Source organism: Lycium barbarum, chromosome 4 (assembly GCF_019175385.1).
Source record: "Lycium barbarum isolate Lr01 chromosome 4, ASM1917538v2, whole genome shotgun sequence".
Classification (NCBI taxonomy): Eukaryota; Viridiplantae; Streptophyta; class Magnoliopsida; order Solanales; family Solanaceae; genus Lycium; species Lycium barbarum.
The window spans coordinates 2,132,209-2,155,338 of NC_083340.1; the positions used below are offsets into that span (position 1 = coordinate 2,132,209).

At 35.0% G+C, this 23,130-nt stretch overlaps 1 protein-coding gene across 2 annotated transcripts; it reads left to right on the forward strand.

Annotated features, from left to right (window-relative positions):
- Positions 1–273: 273 nt before the first annotated feature.
- On the forward strand, positions 274–15,179 carry LOC132634809 (uncharacterized). 2 transcript variants are annotated; one of them, XM_060350898.1, is made up of 5 exons: positions 274–425; positions 2,746–3,693; positions 3,785–3,883; positions 14,455–14,779; positions 14,866–15,179. In XM_060350898.1, the coding sequence occupies exons 2-4, from the start codon at positions 2,866–2,868 to the stop codon at positions 14,536–14,538; spliced, it is 1,011 nt and encodes a 336-aa protein (XP_060206881.1). In that variant the 5' UTR covers positions 274–425; positions 2,746–2,865; the 3' UTR covers positions 14,539–14,779; positions 14,866–15,179. The 2 variants fall into 2 exon arrangements, with proteins under 2 accessions (XP_060206881.1, XP_060206880.1); XM_060350897.1 differs by lacking the exon at positions 274–425 and adding an exon at positions 840–2,660.
- Positions 15,180–23,130: the final 7,951 nt, after the last annotated feature.

Genomic DNA, 23,130 nt, shown 5'->3' on the forward strand with positions numbered 1-23,130 from the left:
GAGAGAATACATAAATACCCCCTTGGAGATGACACATTTTTTCAATAAGACACCTAAACTTTGCGGGTGTCCTAGGACCCCCCTAGACATGTTCAAACTTTAATAAATACCATCTTTTGACCCATTTTCGAACCAGGCGGAGAATAAAATTTTGCGCGTGTAATACATCTCCGATTAAAATAATTATAAACAAAATTAATGATGACCCATCGGGTTTGACCCGTTTTACCCTAATATTTCCCCTCTTTTCTTATTTCTCTTCCAAAAAAAAAAACACCCCACGACTTTTCATTCCCTTTTCATCTCTCGATCTTAACCCATCTTAACCATAAATTTGTTCTAGCCATTTCTATCGAAAAATTGAAGGGAAATCTGAGTTTGTGGGTACAAAATAAGTATCTAATCGAAGAAGTGAAGGTTCACAGGTTAGGGTTTGTTATTGTGATTTAAAAATTCAATTTTTGGTGTTGCATGCACTGAATTTTTGTTAGATACTTAGTGTTTTTGTGTTATTTGTTGCAAAATATATTGTTTTACACTCATTTCTCTTAATGTGCCTGATTGCATCTACATTCACTGATTTTAGTTAGCGTTTTTGTTGATCGATTTATTGTGTTTTAAAGATTTTTGAACATGCTATATTTCAGGGTGTGTGATATCATGTCTTTTGTTCTAATCACGTTGAGATGGCACCATGGGGGTCGTATTGTGTTTAGTGCTTGACCAAAATATGTTGGTGGGTCTGTTACTGAATTTCTGGACCGTAACATTGATAGAATGTCCTACTTTGAATTGAGAGACTACATAAAGCATTTAGGGTATACAACTGACTGTTTTTTTTTTAAGTATCCTTTCAATGGTTATTTGGTTGAAGTTGTGAATGATAAGGTTATTTGTGACATTTCATCTTTGTTAAGTAATGTTGATACATTAGATATTTTTGTGTGCCACGAGGTGAATGAACCATATGTTGCATTGGCTTTAGAATATGTCCCCCAAAATGGTGTTGGTGGGGTAGGTGAGGAATCTTCAACACCTTTAAATGATGTTGTTGAGTATCTAATCCCCCCAAACCCTAATGTTGAGCCTCCAAACACTACATGTGAGTCTCCAAACCTAACTGCTGAGCCATCAAACCCTCCTAACCCTTTAGCTGAACCTTCTAACCCTACTACTGAACCTTATAACCCTACTGCTGAAACTTCTAACCTTACTGCTGAACCTGCTGAACCATCAACTAATCCTGAACCTCATAATCCCACTGATGATCCTACTTGTGAGTCTGAAGTTGATGAGGATACAAGTGGAGAGGATGGATGCGAAGGGGATAGTGAAGATAACATAGATAGCATAGGTGTTGAAGAGGTTTTAGAAGATAGTGATGTTCATGAAGAGTATAGAGATTTTAGGGCAAATAGGAGACATTTCAACAGGGCAAATAGGAGAGCTAGAGGTACTACTGTTGGACAGGTTCATGTCAATGAAAAAGGACCAGATTTAGGGTATGATGAGACTGTTATTCAAAAGGATAAATTAGATGGTAAGCTAGGGGGTGATAAACCTTACTATACAAGTGATGAGGCCCCTAGCTTTGAATTAGATGATGAAATAGGCTGGGCAGATGAGGAAGAGGTTGAACAAGTAGTGAATAAACCTCTTAGAAGAAAAAAGACCAAAAACAGAGTTGTATTTGATCCTACTTCTGAGAAGATTATTTAGGAATTAGGATTGGTGTTTGCAGATGTAAAAGGATTTAGGAAGACAGTTACTAAATATGCAGTTCAAGAAAAAATCCAGATTGAAAAATATGTGAATGAGCCTAACAGAGTTAGGGTCAGATGCTGCAAAGAGGGTTGTCCATGGTTATTGTTTGCAAGTTCGGACAGTTCTAGTGCAGATTTTGTTGTTAGAACATACATCCCTATCCACAAATGCATGACTTCCACTCATAACCATTTGTGCAATTCTAGATATTTGGCTGATAGATACAAAAACAGAGTGACTGAGCAGCCAAATATTAGGATAGTGGATTTTCAGGAGATCATTAGGAAGGAACTAGATATCTATGTTGGAAAGACAACAGTGAGAAGAGCTAGGGATAGAATATTACAAGAGATTAGGGGTGATTATGTTGCTGAGTATGGTAGAATATTTGATTATAGAGATGAGATATTAAGATCTAATCCAGACAACACTTGTGTTGTTAAAGTTGGAGAAGATCTTGAAACTGGAAAGAAGATCTTTGGGGGTTTATATTAGGGGTGATCATGTTGCTAAGTATGGTAGAATATTTGATTATAGAGATAAGATATTAAGATCTAATCCAGGCAGCACTTGTGTTGTTAAAGTTGGAGAAGATCTTGAAACTGGAAAGAAGATCTTTGAGGGTTTTATGTGTGCTTTGATGCTTTAAAGAAAGCATTCTTTGGAGGTACAAGGAGGTGCATTGGTCTGGATGGATGTTTTCTTAAAGGTGTGTGTAAAGGTCAGCTATTGGTTGTGCAGTTTGCAAGGATGGAAACAACCAAATGCTGCCTATTGCTTGGGCAGTTGTTGAATATGAGAATCAATTTACCTGGAGATGGTTTGTGTCTCTATTGAAGAATGACCTTAAACTTGGAGATGGACATGAATTAACACTGATTAGTGACATGCAAAAGGTACACAAAGAACACTGTTATTAATATTTTTCTCTTGTTTTTCTCTTTTTGTATGCTGCTTATTATGTCTTTTTGCTTTTCCTAGGGACTGCAAAATGCAGTAGATGATTTACTCCCAGATGCAGAACATAGGTGGTGTGCAAGACATATTCCTGCTAACTGTTCCAAAATCCATAAGGGGATAAAAAGAAGAAAATTATTTTGAATGATGGCGAAGTCCACTTTTGAAGTTGAACTGAGGGGTCATATTGATGAAATGAAGAAAATGGGCAGAGACTGTTTGGATGATCTCATGTATTACAACTTAGATAAATGGTGCAAAAGGTACTTCAAAGAGCACAACGAGTGTGATTCAGTGGACAACAACATGGTTGAGAGTTTTAACAACTGGATATTGGCTGCAAGATACAAAACAATTATCACAATGCTAAAAGAGATTAGGGTGAAGATGATGAAAAAAATTGGTCAGTTGAGAGAGTTTTCAAATACATGGATTACTGATATATCTCCCATGTCTCTCAAGACTCTACAAGAAAACATTAACAAATCAATAAAGTGCAGCTTGTCTTGGAATGGTGAAAGGGGTTTTGAAATTAAAGATCCTTGGGGTTGTACACATTGTGTTGACATTGTTAGGCAGACCTGTAGTTGTAGATCTTGGCAGCTGAAGGGCATACCTTGTTCCCATGCAGTTGCTGCCCTACACTACAAGAGATTAGAGCCAATCCATTATGTAGCTAGCTGCTATAACAAGGATATCTATCTGAGCACATATGCTCATTTTATTCAGCCAATGAACAACATGAATATGTGGCCAATATCAAATAATCTAAGAGTTGAACCACCAGTAATCAGACAGATGCCTGAAAGACCAAGCAAAGCTAGAAGGAAGGAGGCTCATAAAAGCAAGAAAACTGGAAAGCTTAGCAGAAGTGGTGTTGTTATGACTTGTAGCCTTTGTCATAACAAAGGCCACAACAAAAGAGGATGTCCAACAAAAGATGATATCCAACAAACAGCAAGTCAATCAAAGGTAAGTGTCTCAAATTGTTTTTACATAAGTTTGAATATAATCTAACACTTTGTATTTAATATAATCTAACATTCTGTATTTCAATAAACAGGCTAGAACAAATAGGGGAAAGGCAAACAAGAGAAGAATGGAACAAGAAGCTGAAAGTTGTGGAAGAGCAAATATGAGAAGGATGGAAAATGAAACTGAGACAGCTAGTGTCACACCCCATTTTAACCGAGTCGAAATAGGAATATGACGTATTGGTGATTCCTATTTTTGTTTTTTAAAGGAGTCGCCACCTAATTAATTTAACGGTGAATTAGGACACCTAAATGTTAACTAAGGCAAAGTTAAAACTAAACCTCAATTAATAGTCTGCTTAATCAATGTAATTCTAGGTAAGGGCTCTATATTATCCTAAAGGGAAGGGGTTAGGCATCCTTTAGAATCCGTTAACTTACGATTATCCGACCAAACTTAGATTAATTAATTAAAGTTAAATAAGGTGCTTAAAGTTTAAGCAAATGGCTTATAATGTTACTAAAGTTTTAAAGAAAAAATATAATAACGCTGTTTAAAATAAGATTTAAAAAATATGCTAAGGCTTTAAATAAAAATGCTATATTTTTTTTTAAACAAAACTTGTAGAATAATTTGCACAAAAAGAGACTTCGAATGTTATCTAAAGTCAACTATAAATATTGCTAAGCTTTAAATAATAATGTTATTTTAAAAATGAGACTTGCAAAATATAATGATTCGCATATAAATAGAAGCTTTTAAGAGAAGACCTAGCCAATTTAAACTTAGAATAGAATGACATTATATAAGTATAGTAGTATAGAAAATCATAAACTTATTTTATAAATAGAATGCAAAAGATGATGAGTTTTCTTTTTCTTTTTAACTTTATTTAACTATGCTCGGCTAAAAATATATATATATAATTGGATGAATCTTGAAAACAATGTTTATAAAATATACTTGAATTTATATTTGTGTATTAGTGACGCTTTAGAAAATGTATATGATAGTAAGAATAAAATATGATTCCATTAACTCGAAATACATCGTCATGCTATTTGCAAATTAATAAATAAAATAAATATTAGATGCTATAAATAGTTTTGACATAAAAGAAAAATGACGCTTATGGGGTTAACTGGTCTTTCTTAAGTTAACTACCCTTTCACTAAAAAACTAAGTGTCATATTAATCTAGTAAGGTTCATTTGGCTAAGGAAACAAACAAGTGTTAGTTGCACAAATACAAATCAAATACATGAAATGAAATAAAGGGGCAAATGATATTAAAATGGGCTCAGCCCACTTTAGGACTGCTGAGAAACTGTTCACGCTATTGGGCCTTAGCCCAGAATTTCCGTTTCTTTTGTTTAGCTGCGGACTGGCTGGACGCGAAAAAGATTTCGTTGGGCTTTTAGCCCAACACCGGATGTGGAGGAAGAACGAGCCCCTCAGACTCGTATATGATGGTCATGCATAAAAAAAATGAAAGGAAAGGGGTTAGTATCTAATCGATGAATAAGGTTAAACATGTAAAAAAAAATACAAATTCAAAACAGATAGTGTATATGCTGTGTCAATTTATGTATATCTCATACATACACGTTCATAACTGATTGGAACTCACACCAATATAAAACGATCGTAATGAGCAGACATTCTCAAGATTTCAAGGAAATTTACAATGACACTTTAACTAAAAAAAAAAGCCAACTTATCTGAACATCTCCTCTAAGCTATCATGCAGAAGTTCATGATTTAATTTCCCAGACGAACATATAAGCAACGTTAAGTAAGCATCCACTACTAAGGAATCTAACTCCATTGTTTTAAAAACTAAGTTCTTCCAAATGTTTGTCCAAACCAACTGGATTAGAACACAAGGGGTTTAAAGAATCAATTAGAGATGGTTATGATCAAACATATTCTAAGAAGTGACAGTCTTCAACCCTTAAGAGTGGACTTCACTCAATTTTCTCTTCTTCAAAAATACATATCAGCGAAGCCATTTATCAAATCATATCAAATGAACGATCAAATAAATTCAGTTCTTATTAATCTTTATAGGGAAAGAGTTGATTTCAACTATTGAACACAAGCTTCAGCAGAATGCCGGCACAAATTTTAAATAGCCAAGGGTTGAACTTAAAGGTTTATGACCCAAACAGAGAAGATGTTCTGAGTTTCACTAACAAACAAAATCAATGAGCAAGCTATGTTATACCTTCCCATTAAACCCATAATCATTCCATTAATTCATACTGGCTTGAATAAACTATATTTGACTACACTTTAATCAAGCTAAGCAACATTTAAACACAAACAAACTGAGCAGTCATGGATAAGTGACTACACATGCTCAACCAAGCTACCAATCACGTTAAATAGGGAGGAAACCTGAACAGACTCGCAGACCGGCTAAATTAGCCATGGATAGGTTTAGGCTAAAGCCAAACAATACCAAGAAAATGAACTGATTTTGCACACATAGCGACAATTATTAAACTAGAATACACAACAAGACTAATCCAATAATTAAGCTAAACATGTTAAATGGCAGATCGATATTAACCATTCTAGCAACTGAACTAATAGCGAGATAATGCGTGATTAAATACAACTAATCTGAAAAACATGCCAACTGATATACATTCAAATAAGTATGAAACTGAATATCTTGAGCCTATCCCCCTTAACATTCTACAGAAGCCAATCATACTAAATAGGAACAAACAAAAGGGGGAAATCATACTAAGATATGCAAATTAAAGAAAATCATGTACTGTTGTATACAGATCCAAAACAGAACAGCCCACATGATATAGATTTAATTAGAGGCATACTTTCTAGCAAGGGGATGAATATCCTCTAGTCTTATTGCAATAATGCTACTAGGTATTAAACTAACAAGCTTGAATCCTAATAGCAGGACATGAAATACTCTTAAGCAAGCAAACATAATAAGTTGGGAAGGAAACACATATTTTCATAAACTGATTTGTCTTGAATCACGTCGACTAGAAAAAGAAAAAAAAAGGGAATGCCTAACAGATTTATTTAATTAGGTAGTTTTAGATTGCCACTTCACCACATGTCCCTTTCCCAATTCTTTTTTGAAAATGAATCTAAAAGCTATGAAAACTGGCAACTAAACAAACTACATTGAAACAGTAGTGAGTAAAAAGAAGAAATATCATAACAATCATGCAGTATCCGAAACTGCAAATGGTTTCGAAGTATCATAACAGGAAAGGAATTAGTAAAGACTTAGTCTCCTTAATCAAGTAAAACCAAACACCCAATATAGGACCTCTTACTTAAATAAAACCAATCTGGCACAGGATGATCAGAAGACAGACAGGTTCAATTATTCAGGCATGATATAAGAACAACATCAAGTTTTAGCTAGGTTCAAAATGATACCAAGAAATGTATAAGTAAATTCCAGACTTGCACATGCTATAAACTAAAAGATATGGCAAAGGACAGGAAATCAGTCTTGCTTTTGAAGGGTAGAGACTTTAAGTGATCAGTGATCAGATGATTCATTTTAATGATTTTAAGATTCAAGATCCCATCTCTGTTAAACTTTGCTCTTCCCTTTAGGACTCAGCAGCCAAACAACAAGCCATAACAATGAATTTTATTAAGCAGCAACAGATCAGTCCGAAATTTAAAGAGATATAGGCTTCAGAGTTTTTTTTTTTTTTTTAAAACCTACGAGCAACAGCTGATTAAAACAGGGAAGAGATCTCAACAGGTCATTTCCAACTTAGACAACACGATATGGGGAATACAAACAGGACTAACAAAAATCCATAGATGAAATGGCTCCTATAAATTCTATTTTTTATCTAATAATATGTTTCTTCCTATCAATGCAGAACCAAATTGCAAATAACAGATCAAATATGCATTGATTAAATGATATCCACCAAGGCAAATGAACATATGGTAAATTTACACATATCAGCTGATCAGATTTCCATAATTAAAAGTAATCACTGTAGGATTCAATTGAAGAAAAGAGCTAAGCACATTAATCTCTTCATGTTAATTCAAAACAAGAGTAAGACATGGTCTTCTCATCTATATTCAAACAAGTTTTGCTTTTAAGTTATTTATCAACAGACCTGAATTTATTCCAAAATCCACAAGTAAACATCTACTGATTTGTAAAACAAGTTGACAATCTCATTGTTCATGTTATCACACTTATAAGCATATACGTAATCAAACATAACGTCCTTTAATCATACTTGTGAATCATCAAGCGCATCGCAAGCGAGATTCAGATCACATTCTACCAGTCAAACCTTATGAACACAGAAGGAGACTACTTAGCAGGCCACTTATAATAACTAATCGATTCGAATTTAACCAATACAAGGACAAATTAATACACAGGTTATTCCATACTCTTAAGCTGAACACATGATTGTTTCACCGATTCATACTAGATTGACTAGGTCATATTGAACTAGATTTTAACTCCATTAAACTGATATGAATAACTATAAACAACTAGTGATTTCACATGCTCGACTAACTGCCAACCAAATTAATTAGGAATGGAATCTAAATAAATCTATAAAGCTTACTGGATTGAATTATCAACAGACAAATGAACAATATTCACACTAAGCAAACATGCTAATAGCCTAAACTAAGTAATAACAGCCGCATCCAACAGGATTCAAACTGAGCTAAAACATAATAACGACGGGTCTAACGACAATAACTAACCTGAACATCAAGCTAAACCATATTAGCACATACACCTACGAAACTAAAAATGAAGGGAAAGGGATGGGATTTACCTTCTTCGTGTGCAGCGAAGTGAGGCGAAGGTTTCTATCTAACCTCGAACACTTCAAATTTACTTCGAAACATTGCGAATCCCGAATTTGTATACCATCGAATCCAAACGGATGCCAAGGGCAAAACAGGACAAAAAGGGTGTGGATTTCGACTCGATATCAAACAATACTGCTAAAAGAACTAAAATTGGCTATGGGGGAATTTCTGCGATTTCTCCGAATTCGAACCTCTATTTCTAGGGGATTTTCTTTGTGATTCGAAGGCCTCAGTTTCTAGGGGATTTCTGCGGCTAATACAACTGTGTTTTGGGGAAATTTTATGAATCAAAGATCTCGTTCTTGGGGGGTTCTTAACGATCCGAAAAAAATCCCTTAAACTGACTTGGAAAACCTATTTATAGGGCGATTCTAGGGTTTATTGCGAAGAAGAGAGAGAGAGGAGCGTGAAGAGGAAAGGAACGGGGGACAAAGGGAAGTGGGGGATAGTGGTGAGTGGAGATGACGATGGAAGAGGAGTGGGGGTAACATGGGGGCAGAGGGAAGGGTGAAAGGGAGGCGCAGCGGAGGGGATGGGGAAAAGGAGAAAAGGGATTAGGGTTTGTTTTAAAAAATATAAGGGGATGGGTTTGGACCGGGTCGGGTAATTTTGGGTTGGACCGGTCCGTTTTGAACATTGGGCTGGTATTTGAAAATGTGGATTGGGCATTAAAATGTGTTGGGCTGAATTAAAATGGGCTAATTGATTTGGGCTAGTGAATTAAAAGAATAGGCTGGTTGAATTAAAATGTGGACTGGTTTTTTGTGAATTGATCCGAAAATAGTATGAGTTGATTGCGATACTACATTTAAATAAAAGAACTATTTAAATAACTTGTGTTAAAATGTTACTTAATATAAAATATGCAATTATTAGTGCTCAGATAAAAAATGGCGTTATAATAGCCGTGCAATAATATTTCGAAAATCCACAGTGAATAAAAACTATTATTTAATTATGCAAAGATAAATGTGATGCGTTTGCGTAAGCTGGCAAAAAAAAATACCGAAATGATAAAATTGTGAATAATAATAATAATAATAATAATAATAATAAAAAAATAATAATAATAATAAGTGGGTATTAATAAGAGGCTAATAATTATAATAAAATATAAATATATATTTTTTATTTTTTCTCTAAAAATATTAGAACCGTAAACAGGTATTTTGGAGGAGAGGCGGCACAAAATTGGGTGTCAACAACTTGTCCCTCTTTGCCCGGTAATGATGAAAAGAGTTGTCAGGCAAAGGCGTTGACTCAGTAGCCTATTTTGTCCCGGCTAAAGGAAACTTGAGAGATTATGACCGAACTCCGGTCTCTGAGTTGCCTACATATCTCGGGTTGCACGAGAATTAGGTCGAGTGTAGTTCTGGGACAACTACGACACCTTATGACTAATAAACCCCGATTGGCGCGAATCTTGCAAAATATTGTCCCAGTGTCGAATTATGATGACACTGGGTATTATGATAGAACTTGAAAATTGAATTACTGGAATGCAAAAGAATACTTGTGATTAGAGACGAGTGTTCGAGGTAGATCTTTGACCCGTGTCGGGAAGTCTGATTATCCTTCCCGACAAATTGCCCCAGTTCGTTGCCGAAGAAATAGTTCCACGAGTTGATGCGTGATGCCAACTTCAATATTGTCGAAAGCCACCAGCTAAAAACAATTGTTAGCAATAAAGAAATATATGTGTAAATAAGACAGGGCTGAAGAAGTTTACACTTGTAACCCCTGTTTCGAAGGTTGAATCCACAACATACCCGCATTCGGAGGTGGGTGCCTGAACTGAAATATAAAATACCCGCATTCGGAGGTGGATGCCTGAACTGAAATATAAAATACCCGCATTCGGAGGTGGGTGCCTGAACTAAAATATAAAATACCCGCATTCGGAGGTGGGTGCCTGAACTAAAATGTAAAATACACGCATTCGGAGGTGGGCGCCTGAACTGAAATATAAAATACCCGCATTCGGAGGTGGGTGCCTGAACTGAAATATAAGATACCCGCATTCGGAGGTGGATGCCTGAACTTGAATATAAAATACCCGCATTCGGAGGTGGGTGCCTGAAATAAAATATAAGATACCCGCATTCGGAGGTGGATGCCTGGACTTGAATATAAAATACCCGCATTCGGAGGTGGGTGCCTGAAATAAAATATAAGATACCCGCATTCGGAGGTGGGTGCCTGGACTTGAATATAAAATACCCGCATTCGGAGGTGGGTGCCTGAAATAGAATATAAGATACCCGCATTCGGAGGTGGGTGCCTGGACTTGAATATAAAATACCCGCATTCGGAGGTGGGTGCCTGAAATAAATATAAGATACCCGCATTCGGAGGTGGGTGCCTGAACTTGAATATAAAATACCCGCATTCGGAGGTGGGTGCCTGAAATAAATATAAGATACCCGCATTCGGAGGTGGGTGCCTGAAATGAAATATAAGATACCCGCATTCGGAGGTGGGTGCCTGAAATAAAATATAACATACCCGCATTCGGAGGTGGGTGCCTGGACTTGAATATAAAATACCCGCATTCGGAGGTGGGTGCCTAAATTAAATTTTGAAATACCCGTATTTTAAGGTGGGTCCCTAAATTAAAAATTGAAATACTCGCATTCTAAGGTGGACGCCTAAATTAAAAAATTGAAATACCCGCATTCTAAGGTGGGCGCCTAAATTAAAAAAATTGAAATACCCGCATTCTAAGGTGGGTGCCTAAATCACGTCCACTTCCCACGGTGCAAAAAATGTAAATCCATATCCATTTCCAGAGTGCAGAAAAATAAATTTAAGTCCACTTTCACAGTTCAAAATATAAATCCACGTCCGCATTTCACGGTACAAAATGTAAATCCACGTCGACTTTCATGTCCGTATTATACGGTATAAAATAAATCTACATCTACTTTCACGTCCGTATTATACGGCGCAAAAAATAAATCCACTTTTACTTTCGAAAATATAAATCTGTATCCACTTTCTACAATTATATGTATATTTTTTGTAATATAATTCTACTCCCACTTCCATGCTCGCATCCACAATGTAAATGTAAATCCACGTCCACTTTAGAAATAGTATTGTGGAAAGACATCCACATCTTAATCCATGTCCCGTTGTGACGGAAGTTACATCTACAATTAACCTCACAACTTGATATATGATGCAATATTTCGATCTTGTCATCTTATTAAAATACCTCATTCTAAAAGAATTTGATAATGATTTGAACATGTATGAAGTGATGATGAAATTGAGGAATTCTAACCAATAACAGGTGATCAAGGTCAGTGTCCATGATTATATGTATTCGATCCATCGAGGAATGTCACGAGCTAAAACAACTGTTAGTGATAAGAATAAATAGCTGGGTCTGAAAGAATTATACTTACAGCCCTTGGTTGAGAAGATGAATTTGTGTCCACTGTTGCAATCGAAATTTCGTGATGAGTGGAACGACGTCCGCCGTTCGGCATAAGCTACCTTTGCATCCACGTTGAAGAATGTTTGCCCTTTTGAAGAAAGCTAACTTTTCGATCACGCCCATAATTAAAGTTTTAAGATGAGTCGAATATGCACAACCTTCACGTTAATTGAACCTGCCTCATCAAAGAAAAATTGTGAGTTTAAAAGAAAAATTAGTTGACTTGTGCGTGTCGGGGAACTTGGCCCTTGAATTGATCTTGTCTCGGTCGCATCCTTCATTCTTCGATGCTTCACCACACATCTTGCTTTGCCGGGGAGTTTCAGTTATACAAAATGTATTTTGAAAATAAAAGTAATGAGATTTGGATGATTTTGAAAGACTATTCTTAGTGGCTCTAATCTGTAAAATGACTTGATTTTTGAATTTATTTGCATTTTAGAAATACGGATAGATTCTTATTAAAAAATGGTTAAATATTTAAGACAACTTTTATGCCATTTCTAAAAATTTGTCCCAGTTTCAGTCCTGGAGATGCTTGATTCTGGACAATTGAAAAGCAAGAACTTATAATGAAAGTTTTTGAAAGTGATTTGACCTACTTCAAAATTTTGTTCCAGTTTCAAGTCCTGGAGACACTTGGTTCTAAACAATCGAAAGGTGAGAAAGTTATAAAAAAAATTTGAAAGTGATTTGACCGATTTTAAAAATTGGTCCCAGTTTCAAGATATTAAGACACATGAATTTAAACGGTGGGAAGACCAAGTCTTGTATAAAAATCTTTATATATTTTATAGGAACTAAAATGTTTTGGACAATCCGAAGATATTAAAAATTTAAAAATAGAAGGGCCGAACCCGCCTCGGGTTGCCTACGTATCCCAAAGGAATCAGGCCCGACGTAGTTCGTGATCAAAATGAGAATTTTTGAGTTTTTAATACAATTCATAACAAACCAACACTTAACCACACCTGGTTTGGAAACTCTAACTGTCATGTTCCACATAGCGAAGATCTAATTTTATTAAATGACACATATATCAGATTAAACCCAAGCAGATTTCTATTGTGAAAACGAATAACGGGCTGAACCAATAATTATTTTACAAACTAATTTCACACAAATACATATAAATCCACGAACACCCTTAAAACTACTGAAAACTAAACAAAGGAAGAAGTTTTACCTTCTTCGGGTGCAGCGAAATGAGGCCTCGAATCTCCGATCTACACTCGAAATAACACAAACTCCGAAATCTCGGTACTCATACTCGAACGAGCAAAATAGAATGGATTTAGTATTTTTTTTTTGAGGTAATATCGAGGAAATTGAAATTGATATCAAAAGAGAATTTGAACGATTAAAGACTGTATTTTCGGGTATTCCAAAGGGATTGAAATAACTCTTAATTTTTCACAGATTTCGAAACGGCTATGAGTAATATTTCTTTGGGGGTTTCTGCGGTTAAAAACAAATTGTGTTTTGGGAAAATTTTATGAATCAAAGATCTCGTTCTTGGGGGGTTCTTAACGATCCGAAAAAAATCCCTTAAACTGACTTGGAAAACCTATTTATAGGGCGATTCTAGGGTTTGTTGCGAAGAAGAGAGAGAGGAGCGTGAAGAGGAAAGGAACGGGGGACAAAGGGAAGTGGGGGACAGTGGTGAGTGGAGAGGAGTGTGCGGCGTGGTGGAGATGACGATGGAAGAGGAGTGAGGGTGACATGGGGGGCAGAGGAAAGGGTGAAAGGGAGGCGCAGCGGAGGGGATGGGGAAAAGGAGAAAAAGGATTAGGGTTTGTTTTAAAAAATATAAGGGGATGGGTTTGGACCGGGTCGGGTAATTTTGGGTTGGACCGGTCCGTTTTGAACATTGGGCTGGTATTTGAAAATGTGGATTGGGCATTAAAATGTGTTGGGCTGAATTAAAATGGGCTAATTGATTTGGGCTAGTGAATTAAAAGAATAGGCTAGTTGAATTAAAATGTGGACTGGTTTTTTGTGAATTGGTCCGAAAATAGTATGAGTTGATTGGGATACTACATTTAAATAAAAGACCTATTTAAATAACTTGTGTTAAAATATTACTTAATATAAAATATGCAATTATTAGTGCTCAGATAAAAAATGGTGTTATAATAGTCGTGCAATAATATTTTGAAAATGCACAGTGAATAAACACTATTATTTAATTATGCAAAGATAAATGTGATGCGTTTGCGTAAGCTGGCAAAAAAAAAAAATACCGAAATGATAAAATTGTGAATAATAATAATAATAATAATAATAATAATAATAACAATAATAATAATAATAATAATAATAATAATAATAAGTGGGTATTAATAAGAGGCTAATAATTATAATAAAATATAAATATATATTTTTTAATTTTTCTCTAAAAATATTAGAACCGTAAACAGGTATTTTGGAGGAGAGGCGGGACAAAATTGGGTGTCAACAACTAGTCAAACTGCTCATACAGCTAGTCAATCACAGGTAAGTGTATCAAATTGTTCTTACATGACCTTGAATATAATCTAATATTTTGTATTACAATAACCAGGTTAGATCAAATAGGGGGAAGACAAACAAGGAGAGGATGGAAAATGAAACTGAAAGTAGTGAAAGGGGTGGTGGAAATGGCACTAGAAGACGGATACAATAGCAAAATCAAGAGACTGAAGGCACAAGTAGTGGACATGCAAAAAGACTTTATAAAAGGCCAAGGATGGTGGGGGTTGGAGTATTGGTTGATGATGATGATGGTTGTACTACTCTTAATGTAAGTACATTAAACTATTATTGTATGTTTGATCACCTGGTTTGTTGGCAAAATTAGTTACTGACCTTTGTGCTTTATTTATACAGCCTGGGATGCCAAACAGAAGGGTCAATGACACTGGTAGAAGAGCTCCTATGAGATCTGATGTGGTTACTGGAGATATTGGTTACACACCACGCAAAGGATTCATATGGAGGGGCAAACAAACCATTACCAGCAATCGACTTGACCAAATGAGGGGTGAGAAAATAATCCAAACAAGGTCTAAAGTTGCTGCTAACAATTAGAAGTCCAAAGTTGCTGCTAACAATCAGAGTCAATGCAGTACATCTAGAAAGGCCCCTGTGCCATGGAAATAGTTGGTCTGCAGTTGGATTTTTGGTGTTGCTGCTGCTGCTATTATTTTTGTCACGACCCAACTAGGGGCCGTGACGGGTACCCGATACTTGTACCGAGCACCTCTTATCTCGTATCGTATTCTTATTACTAAGTGGGCCGTATGAACATCACCGTACTTTTTTTTTCTTTCTGCTTAACATTAACATTAGTAGCATAATTATAAACATAGGCTAGCAAACTTTACTAGCACATTACACAGCGACGAGGACCATCAAAAGTACAAAACATCTAACTGTACATATCTGTCTACGAGACTCTAAACATAGTACACATATACATAGGAAGGGCCGAGTACGGCCGTGCCCGAACATATATACACAAAATAGTACCAAGAAACTGAGGCTCCGGAACAACTGGAGCGCTGCTACAATACTGCTGATGAAGCTCCTAGGAGTCGAATCTGTCTACCTGCTGACCTGCGCGGCATGAAACGCAGCGTCCACAAGAAGGGACGTCAGTACGAATAGTGTACCGAGTATGTAAGGCATGGAAGATAATACAAATAGAAACATAAGGCATGATTAACAATATCATGGGATCATAGGTCATATAGTGAGACGAGAAAGTAACCTGTACATAGGAATACCCTTTCAGGCCGGATACCATGCATGCTTGTCTTTCCCTTTAAAAAAAAAACATTTCTTTTCCATAGGCATAGAAAATAGAACTTATATCATGTCATGTCCTATCATATCATATCATATCATATCATATCATATCGTATCATATCATATGAGATCATGTCATATCATATCATGTCATATCATATCGTGTCATATCATATCATGTCATAGCATATCACCGATCAATGTCGGCTCGCCCACATAGCACCGAAATACATCGGCTCGCCCATATATCCCGCGTCCGGGATGATAAGCCAGCTGACCAGGTGGCAATGAAACATGTTTCCCTTCCCATTTCCCCATGTATCCCTTCCCCCACCCCATGTACATATACATATCTTATATACATATGTCATATAAGCATGCAGGAGAGCCCAAAGAAAATCATGTAGCCATCGGAGTGACATAAGGTCGGTGACCTCCGATTACATTATGGAATAACCGTGACCGCTTTGCCTCACCTTGAAGGAACTAGTATCATAAGGCGAGACTATCAATGAAGAGTGTCCTTATGAGAAAACATAAAATAGGGTCATAAGGCATCGTTTCATATACTTGGAACCTCTAAAGTAGTCATTACCCATAATAGAGTTGAGATATCAAGAAATAATTTAACATTGTCATATTGTCATATTCATAGTAGGAACATATCGTCAACATATCTATCATAGACATTTGAGACTTTACGACTTGGGGATCATGCCTTTGAAATCTTTAGAAGATAGTGTCATAACCAAGGAATAGAATTAAAAATCAAGAACTAGTTTGATACTTTCGTATTCACATTGGGTCCTTAGCCTAAGACTCTTAGTCATGGAATCATTCTTGTCATACTTATCATAGACGTATTCTCTTCCTTAGCATCACCGTTATCATGGTCATCATAGACATATTTCCATTAGAATGGTACGGTACTTATCGTTTGATAATCGGGACAAGGGTCAAAAGTTTCCTTTGAATTCTGCTTCAAAATAAGTCAAACGGAACAATAAGGAAAATCCGGGAACAATGGGCCCACCTCGGGCCGAATGAGGTAGCGTGCACAATTTACATATATTACATGTCATGGCGTTACTTGTGAGGGTTTCAAGGCAGTCGGGTCCTATTTATGCAAGTTCTAGAGGTTTGGAAAGTTTTTCCAATGTTTCGCACACTTTCTAATTCAATTCTACTGAATGAAAGAGGGGAAACTTTAGGTGCGGATTCCGAAAAATAGAGTTGTCCCCGAGGTTCATATCCAACATATTACGTCTAAGACATGCCATAGAAGGAAGGGTGAAGCCTTACATACCTCTTTCCGCTCCTTATACTATTCCAAATTCAAGTTACAAATCCGCCACAATCTACAAATTGGTCATATTTACCAAACTTTGGTTAGAGCATTTAGAATTGGAATCTTAAGACAATACTTGGCTACCGAAATTCCGGCAGTATTTCCCCTGTAAATACTCCATCCCACCAAGTTCAACTTGGCCAATTTCAATCAACAACAATCCCGGGAATTCAACCCGGCCAAACTATCAACATAATGTCAACAACCATACTAAAAATTTCCATATTCAATCCAAGATACATTATAATAACTCAATCAATATACTACTTCCTTCAAAACCTTCCAACTCCAATAAAAACAATAACAACCTTATAATATATGTTCCAACAATACCATACTAATATCATTGTCTTCCATACATGTAAGAACATAGTATTCAATTTACATAAACTTCAACCACAAGTCTCCAATTTTCATAATTTCTCTAAGATCATTAAGCTTTTTATTAGCAATATAGAATCCACATAACAACAACCAATACACTAAATAAAATTAACTCATTTTCCTCCACACCACACCACAACTACACGGCCAACATCATGCATACACAACTACAACCTCTCCAAAATCATTCAACTTCCATTTTCAACATAGCATCCACAACAATAACAACCAAACACTAGATAGAATAATTAAAACCTGATTCATACACACACATAGGCATGCACGGCCACACACCTATATTCTTGTTCTTCATGAATTTCACTCATTTTTACACACTACAACATGCACAACATCCATAACATATAAGAAAAGGATGAATCCTTACCTTCTTCTTTGATTCTCCAACTTGCTTGAATTTCCAACTTATGAATTTGTGTTTTTCTTGCTTCAATAACAACTCTACTTTGTTAAGGACCCTCCACTTGGTAGAAAATGATTTTTGAAGGAATTTTTGTCAATTTTCTTGTTGATTTTTGCACTTGGCCGAAATGGCCCTTGAAGATGTTTCTCCTTCTTCTCTTTTGTTCTTTTGTTTTCTTGAAATGTCTAGAATGTTTTTGAAATAAGATGACTAAGTCATCTTTTTATTTATCCATTAGGCTTTTAATTGGGCCTAAGCCCACCCACATGGATGGCCAACATGGTCCAAGGGCCCAAGCCCATTTTTTTGTTTTATTCTTCATGACAAATAATTTTTTTCCGAATTCCAAATTTACCCTTCGTCTTCCTCCATATTTTCACGAGTCATATTGCCATTTTACCTTTTTGCCCCTAGCCTTTCTTAATATTTCCGCTTCTAAATTCTTCATAAGCAACTCATATGCTTAACAAAATAAAAATAAGGCCTTGCTTGTCATCTTCCAGCAGTTACCTTGAATTATCCGATTGTACGAAAATGCGGGATATAACAATTTTGACTTGGAGATATCATTTTGCTACTGGTTTTTTTTGGTGTTGTTGATGTAAATTTGCTACTCTTAGTTTGGTGTTGCTTCAGTTGGTTTTTTTGGTGTTGCTACTGATATTTAAGTATCAAACTCTAAAGTTGTTTATGCAGCAATTTATTGAATGAAATGGTCAATTCCTTTTACTTGATATGTTGCAATGGAAAGGCTGCAAATGGTATTCAATGACTGGAATAGTTTTGGCTGCTGCTGCTGTTCATTTCTTTCATTTAACACAAATAAGAACAAAATTCATTGACAAGATTCAAAGAAAATTCAACTCCTTACACAAAACAAACCAGTTTCCATACACATAATTCAACCCCTTACACAAAACAAAGAAAGTTCCACCTAAATCTATTCTAAAAACAACAACAAAAACACAAGACCAATTACAGAAAGTTCCACCTAAATCTATTCTAAAAACAACAACAAAAACACAAAACCAATTACAGATGGAACTTTGATACAACTATGCCAATTTCAACTAAACGATAAAACCTAATAAAAGAAAAAGAAAAACCTTAACAACAAATACAATGATAAGCTTCCAATTGAAACTATACCAATTGGCCTCCTCCTTCTTCCTCTTTTTATCAATGATCACCATATCTTTGGCCTCTTTGATCACCACATCATTTATCTCCTCTTTGCTCAGCAGATCATGATCATCTTTCTCCTCCGAGATCACTTGATCTTGACAGGAACTCCCCTCCGTCATCACCTCACCATGACACTCATTCTCCACCAATTTCATCTCTTTCTCCATACTTTGAAAATACACTAATGATTTTTCCAAATCCTTTAACTCTATTCGCCAATCTTGAAATAACAAACTTAGATCGCACATCAAAATCATCACGATCCCTCCACCTGAAGAACCTGCATAACTTTTCCTAAAATGAGTCTTAAACGAGTCACTTTAACTAAAAAAACAGAAAAAAAAAAATTAAATGACTAAGGATCAAACATACACGATAGCGTGGGCAAGACCAAAATCTTCTTCCTGGATTATCATTCGACCACGAGGTCTGCATTGTCAGCAAGTCTCCATGTTTGCATCGCACTGTCTCACGCAACATTGGGTCATTCTCATCTTTACAAATGCGATTCAAGCTTGCCCTTGACATGATTTTGCTTAAACCTTAACCAATTTGGATAAGTAAATTTGAGCAAAATAACAAAGATTACAAGTTAGTAAAGCTAATAAAATAAGGAAATTTCATACCTTTTGAATTAAATTTTTGCTGAGATGGACAGAAATTGAGAACAAAGTGGGGGCTTCAATGGTGATTTTACCAGTTGGTTTAAATGTGGAAGAAGAGTTTGTTATATAAATTGATTTGTTTTTTTTTTTACAAATTGGGAAACCAAGGGACGTATTTTGACTGGTCTGTGGAAGTTTTATTGAGCCTTCACGTGCTCGTCTTGCGTGCTTCCACGCCTGGTTCGAAAATGGGTCAAAAGATGGTATTTATTAAAGTTTGAACATGTCCAGGCGGGTCATAGGACACCCGCAGAGAATACATAAATACCCCCCTGGAAAAAATGTGTCATCTCCAGGGGGGTATTTATGTATTCTCTCGTCATTGGAACAAATGTTCATTTTTCAGTACTATAGTGTTGCACTTCCTCGATTCGAACTTAAGTGCCTTTAACTTTATCTATTTATTATGTACAACAACAACAAGAACAACACCACATCCAACGTGATCCACAGATCTTACCTCTGCCTTTGTGGGGCAGAAGCTGCTTCCGAAGACCCTCGGCTCAAAGAAAAGAAAAGAGAAGGAAAGAAGAGAAAGGAAAAGAGAAGGAAAGAAGAGAAAGGAAAATGGGAAGAATATATTTCTATTTATTATGTACGATGAGGAAAAAAGACTAGGCTAACGTGAATTGAACTTTTTGTTAAATATGTTTAGAAATTTATACACTCACTTGTGACAGTCTATTCATAGACCAACAACAATAGCTATACTTAAAAGGTTAAAAAAGCACAAATAGTTAAAGAATATAATTTGACATCAATAAACATGAAATCTGCCTTAAATTACGGCATTTAAGGCAAATTCCAAATTGAACAAAAGAAGAAGAAGATGCTCATGTAGCACATAGTTAAGAAGGAAAGCGTTGATTGACATGTATAAATTGGTTCGTGTACTCGGAATTTGAATTTTATAGGTTTTGGATTTTAAGGACAATGACTCAAATGCTAGTAACTGAGTTTTAACTTTAACTTTTAACTAGACGGCCTATGCCCGTGCTGCGTACGGGCCCAACACTTTAGATTATAGTGCATTTATGTGTATGTAGTTGTTTTTGAATAGTGATAATATATATATATATATATATATATATATATATATATATATATATATATATATATATATATATATATATATTATGTTCAAAACACGATTAATATAACATTGTAGTTTGTCCTCCGTATCTAAAATTTTATTATATTAATGTTTGTTATGAACACAAAATCGGCAAATTTATTAATATTTTTTAAAAGAGAAGACTTGTTTAAAAGGAAACTATTTTCTTCTCTTTGAGATAAAACAGTAGCAATATTCAAGCATCAGTTGATACTTTCAATTTTAATTCGATTAATTTAAAGGTGTAAAATACTTATTATTTTTTATCAAATTTTGATTTGAACAATTCTAATTCAAATTATTAAATTAATTTTACACGTTTAAAACGAAACAAAGTAGAAATTAATTTTTTATTTAAACGAAGAAATACTATTTTTTAATTTTTAGTAAATATTCTCGGTTTAGCTCATTTTACTTGTCATGTTGTCTTTTGCATGATTTTTTTAAGAAAATGTCGATTAGAATTATAATTTGACTAATTTACCTTAATAATTATTTGATCTGCATTTGATATATTTTTTTTACGACATTAATTTCTTTTCACATTTATTAGAGTAAGAATAAAAATAAAAAAGTAATTAAATTCTATCTTATTTTAAAATATAAATATTTTAAGTATATTTATTTTACTAACATAACAAATAAATGACATGGCGGAATAGCAAATACAACAGTTTAATATCTAGATTAGATCTCAGGCTAATATAAAAAAAAAATTGTATGGTTTGACTACTTAGCCTTTTGAAGAAAAGTAATTTCATGGATTGACACGCACGTGGTAATGAATTCATCATTATTGACTTAATTAGATACATTGGAAATTACAAGAATATTGTTTGATTTTTTAATAGGAGGTGCACTTTTTTTTTTGACATTATTAATTTGCACTATTTTTATGCATATATATATATATATATATATATATATATGCATATACTATGTTCAAAACACGATTAATATAACATTGTAGTTTGTACTCCATATCTAAAAGTTTATTATATTAGTGTTTACTACGAATACAAAGTCTGCACTTTATTTTTTGACATTATTTTTTTTAATAAACAAATAAATGACATGGCGGAATAGCAAATACAACAGTTTAATATCTAGATTAGATCTCAGGCTAATATAAAAAAAAAATTGCTTGATTTTGTTAATATGGGATTCACTTTTTTTTTCCCGTGAGTTTGGATGTGGTGGGTTCTACTTTTTTTTATTACTGGTTGGTGTTTAATATGGGGCTCACAATTTTTTTTTAAAATATTAGTAGTTGTTTAAAATATATGGGCCACATTTTTTTTTCAAATATTAGTAGTTGTTTTTAAATATTAGTAGTTGTTTAAAATATGTGGCCCACAATTTTTTTTAAATATTAGTAGTTGTTTAAAAAGTGGGTCATTAAAAAGTGGGTCCATCAACGGGGTCCACCAACGGACGACGAAGCTGCCTTTTAAACTGGCTCTTTTAAAGGGTAGTAATACATATATAATGGTTTTCTTAAGACACGCAGAGTTGAGGTCAAAATTATTGAATTTTGTCGAACCCGTTAATTCCGGCAGCTACCTTATTAAATAATCTGAGTATCATTTTCATTATCATCATCTATTGTAAAAGACTCGAAGAAAGTGAAATTGCCAAACCTACCCCAATTATAGTTTCCCTCGTAAAGGGGGTGTCTTAATTAAAGATTATTGAATACTCCACATCTTCATGTCGACAGCCCACAATCAGAGGTTTAGTTTGTACTGTACACATATGTATATGTAGAAATAAACAGTTTCTTCTTTTAGTGGTAACTTTGATTTAAAGCTTATCAATATGTACTTCTAGATGATGAAAGACAGGGGGGCATCTCTTTCTTTTTGATTTTTCAATCAATCCATGTCCGATACTCGTATTGGACCCGACTAAATTTGGATGAATATTTAGCATTTTTGCTAGCTGAATTTGTTTTTAAATATTCGACTTTTTAGACAAATAAGAAATCATTTATTGTTTTTTCCCAAATGTTTCTTGCTATTTCAATTAGTGCAATATTAATCAAGCGAGACGTTAATAAGTTATAAGAGGCTATTTAACAAATATTCACAGTCAATAAAGTGCGGGCGGACTCAAAAACCTGGACCTTAGCTTAGTAATGAATGAAGGGAAGCATTTCGAACTTTTTCCGCCAACAAATTATGTAGTGTCATTGCCGTATAAAGGCCGTTAAGCCTCGCTTCCTTCT

What these genes read in the sequence shown, in the direction of transcription:
- LOC132634809 (XM_060350898.1), top strand. Translation starts at nt 2,866, where the DNA reads ATGATGGCGAAGTCCACTTTTGAAGTTGAACTGAGGGGTCATATTGAT. An exon ending in AAACAGCAAGTCAATCAAAG is followed by an intron (nt 3,694 to 3,784) that starts GTAAGTGTCTCA and finishes TTCAATAAACAG; the next exon opens with GCTAGAACAAATAGGGGAAA. An exon ending in GGATGGAAAATGAAACTGAG is followed by an intron (nt 3,884 to 14,454) that starts ACAGCTAGTGTC and finishes AATTGGGTGTCA; the next exon opens with ACAACTAGTCAAACTGCTCA.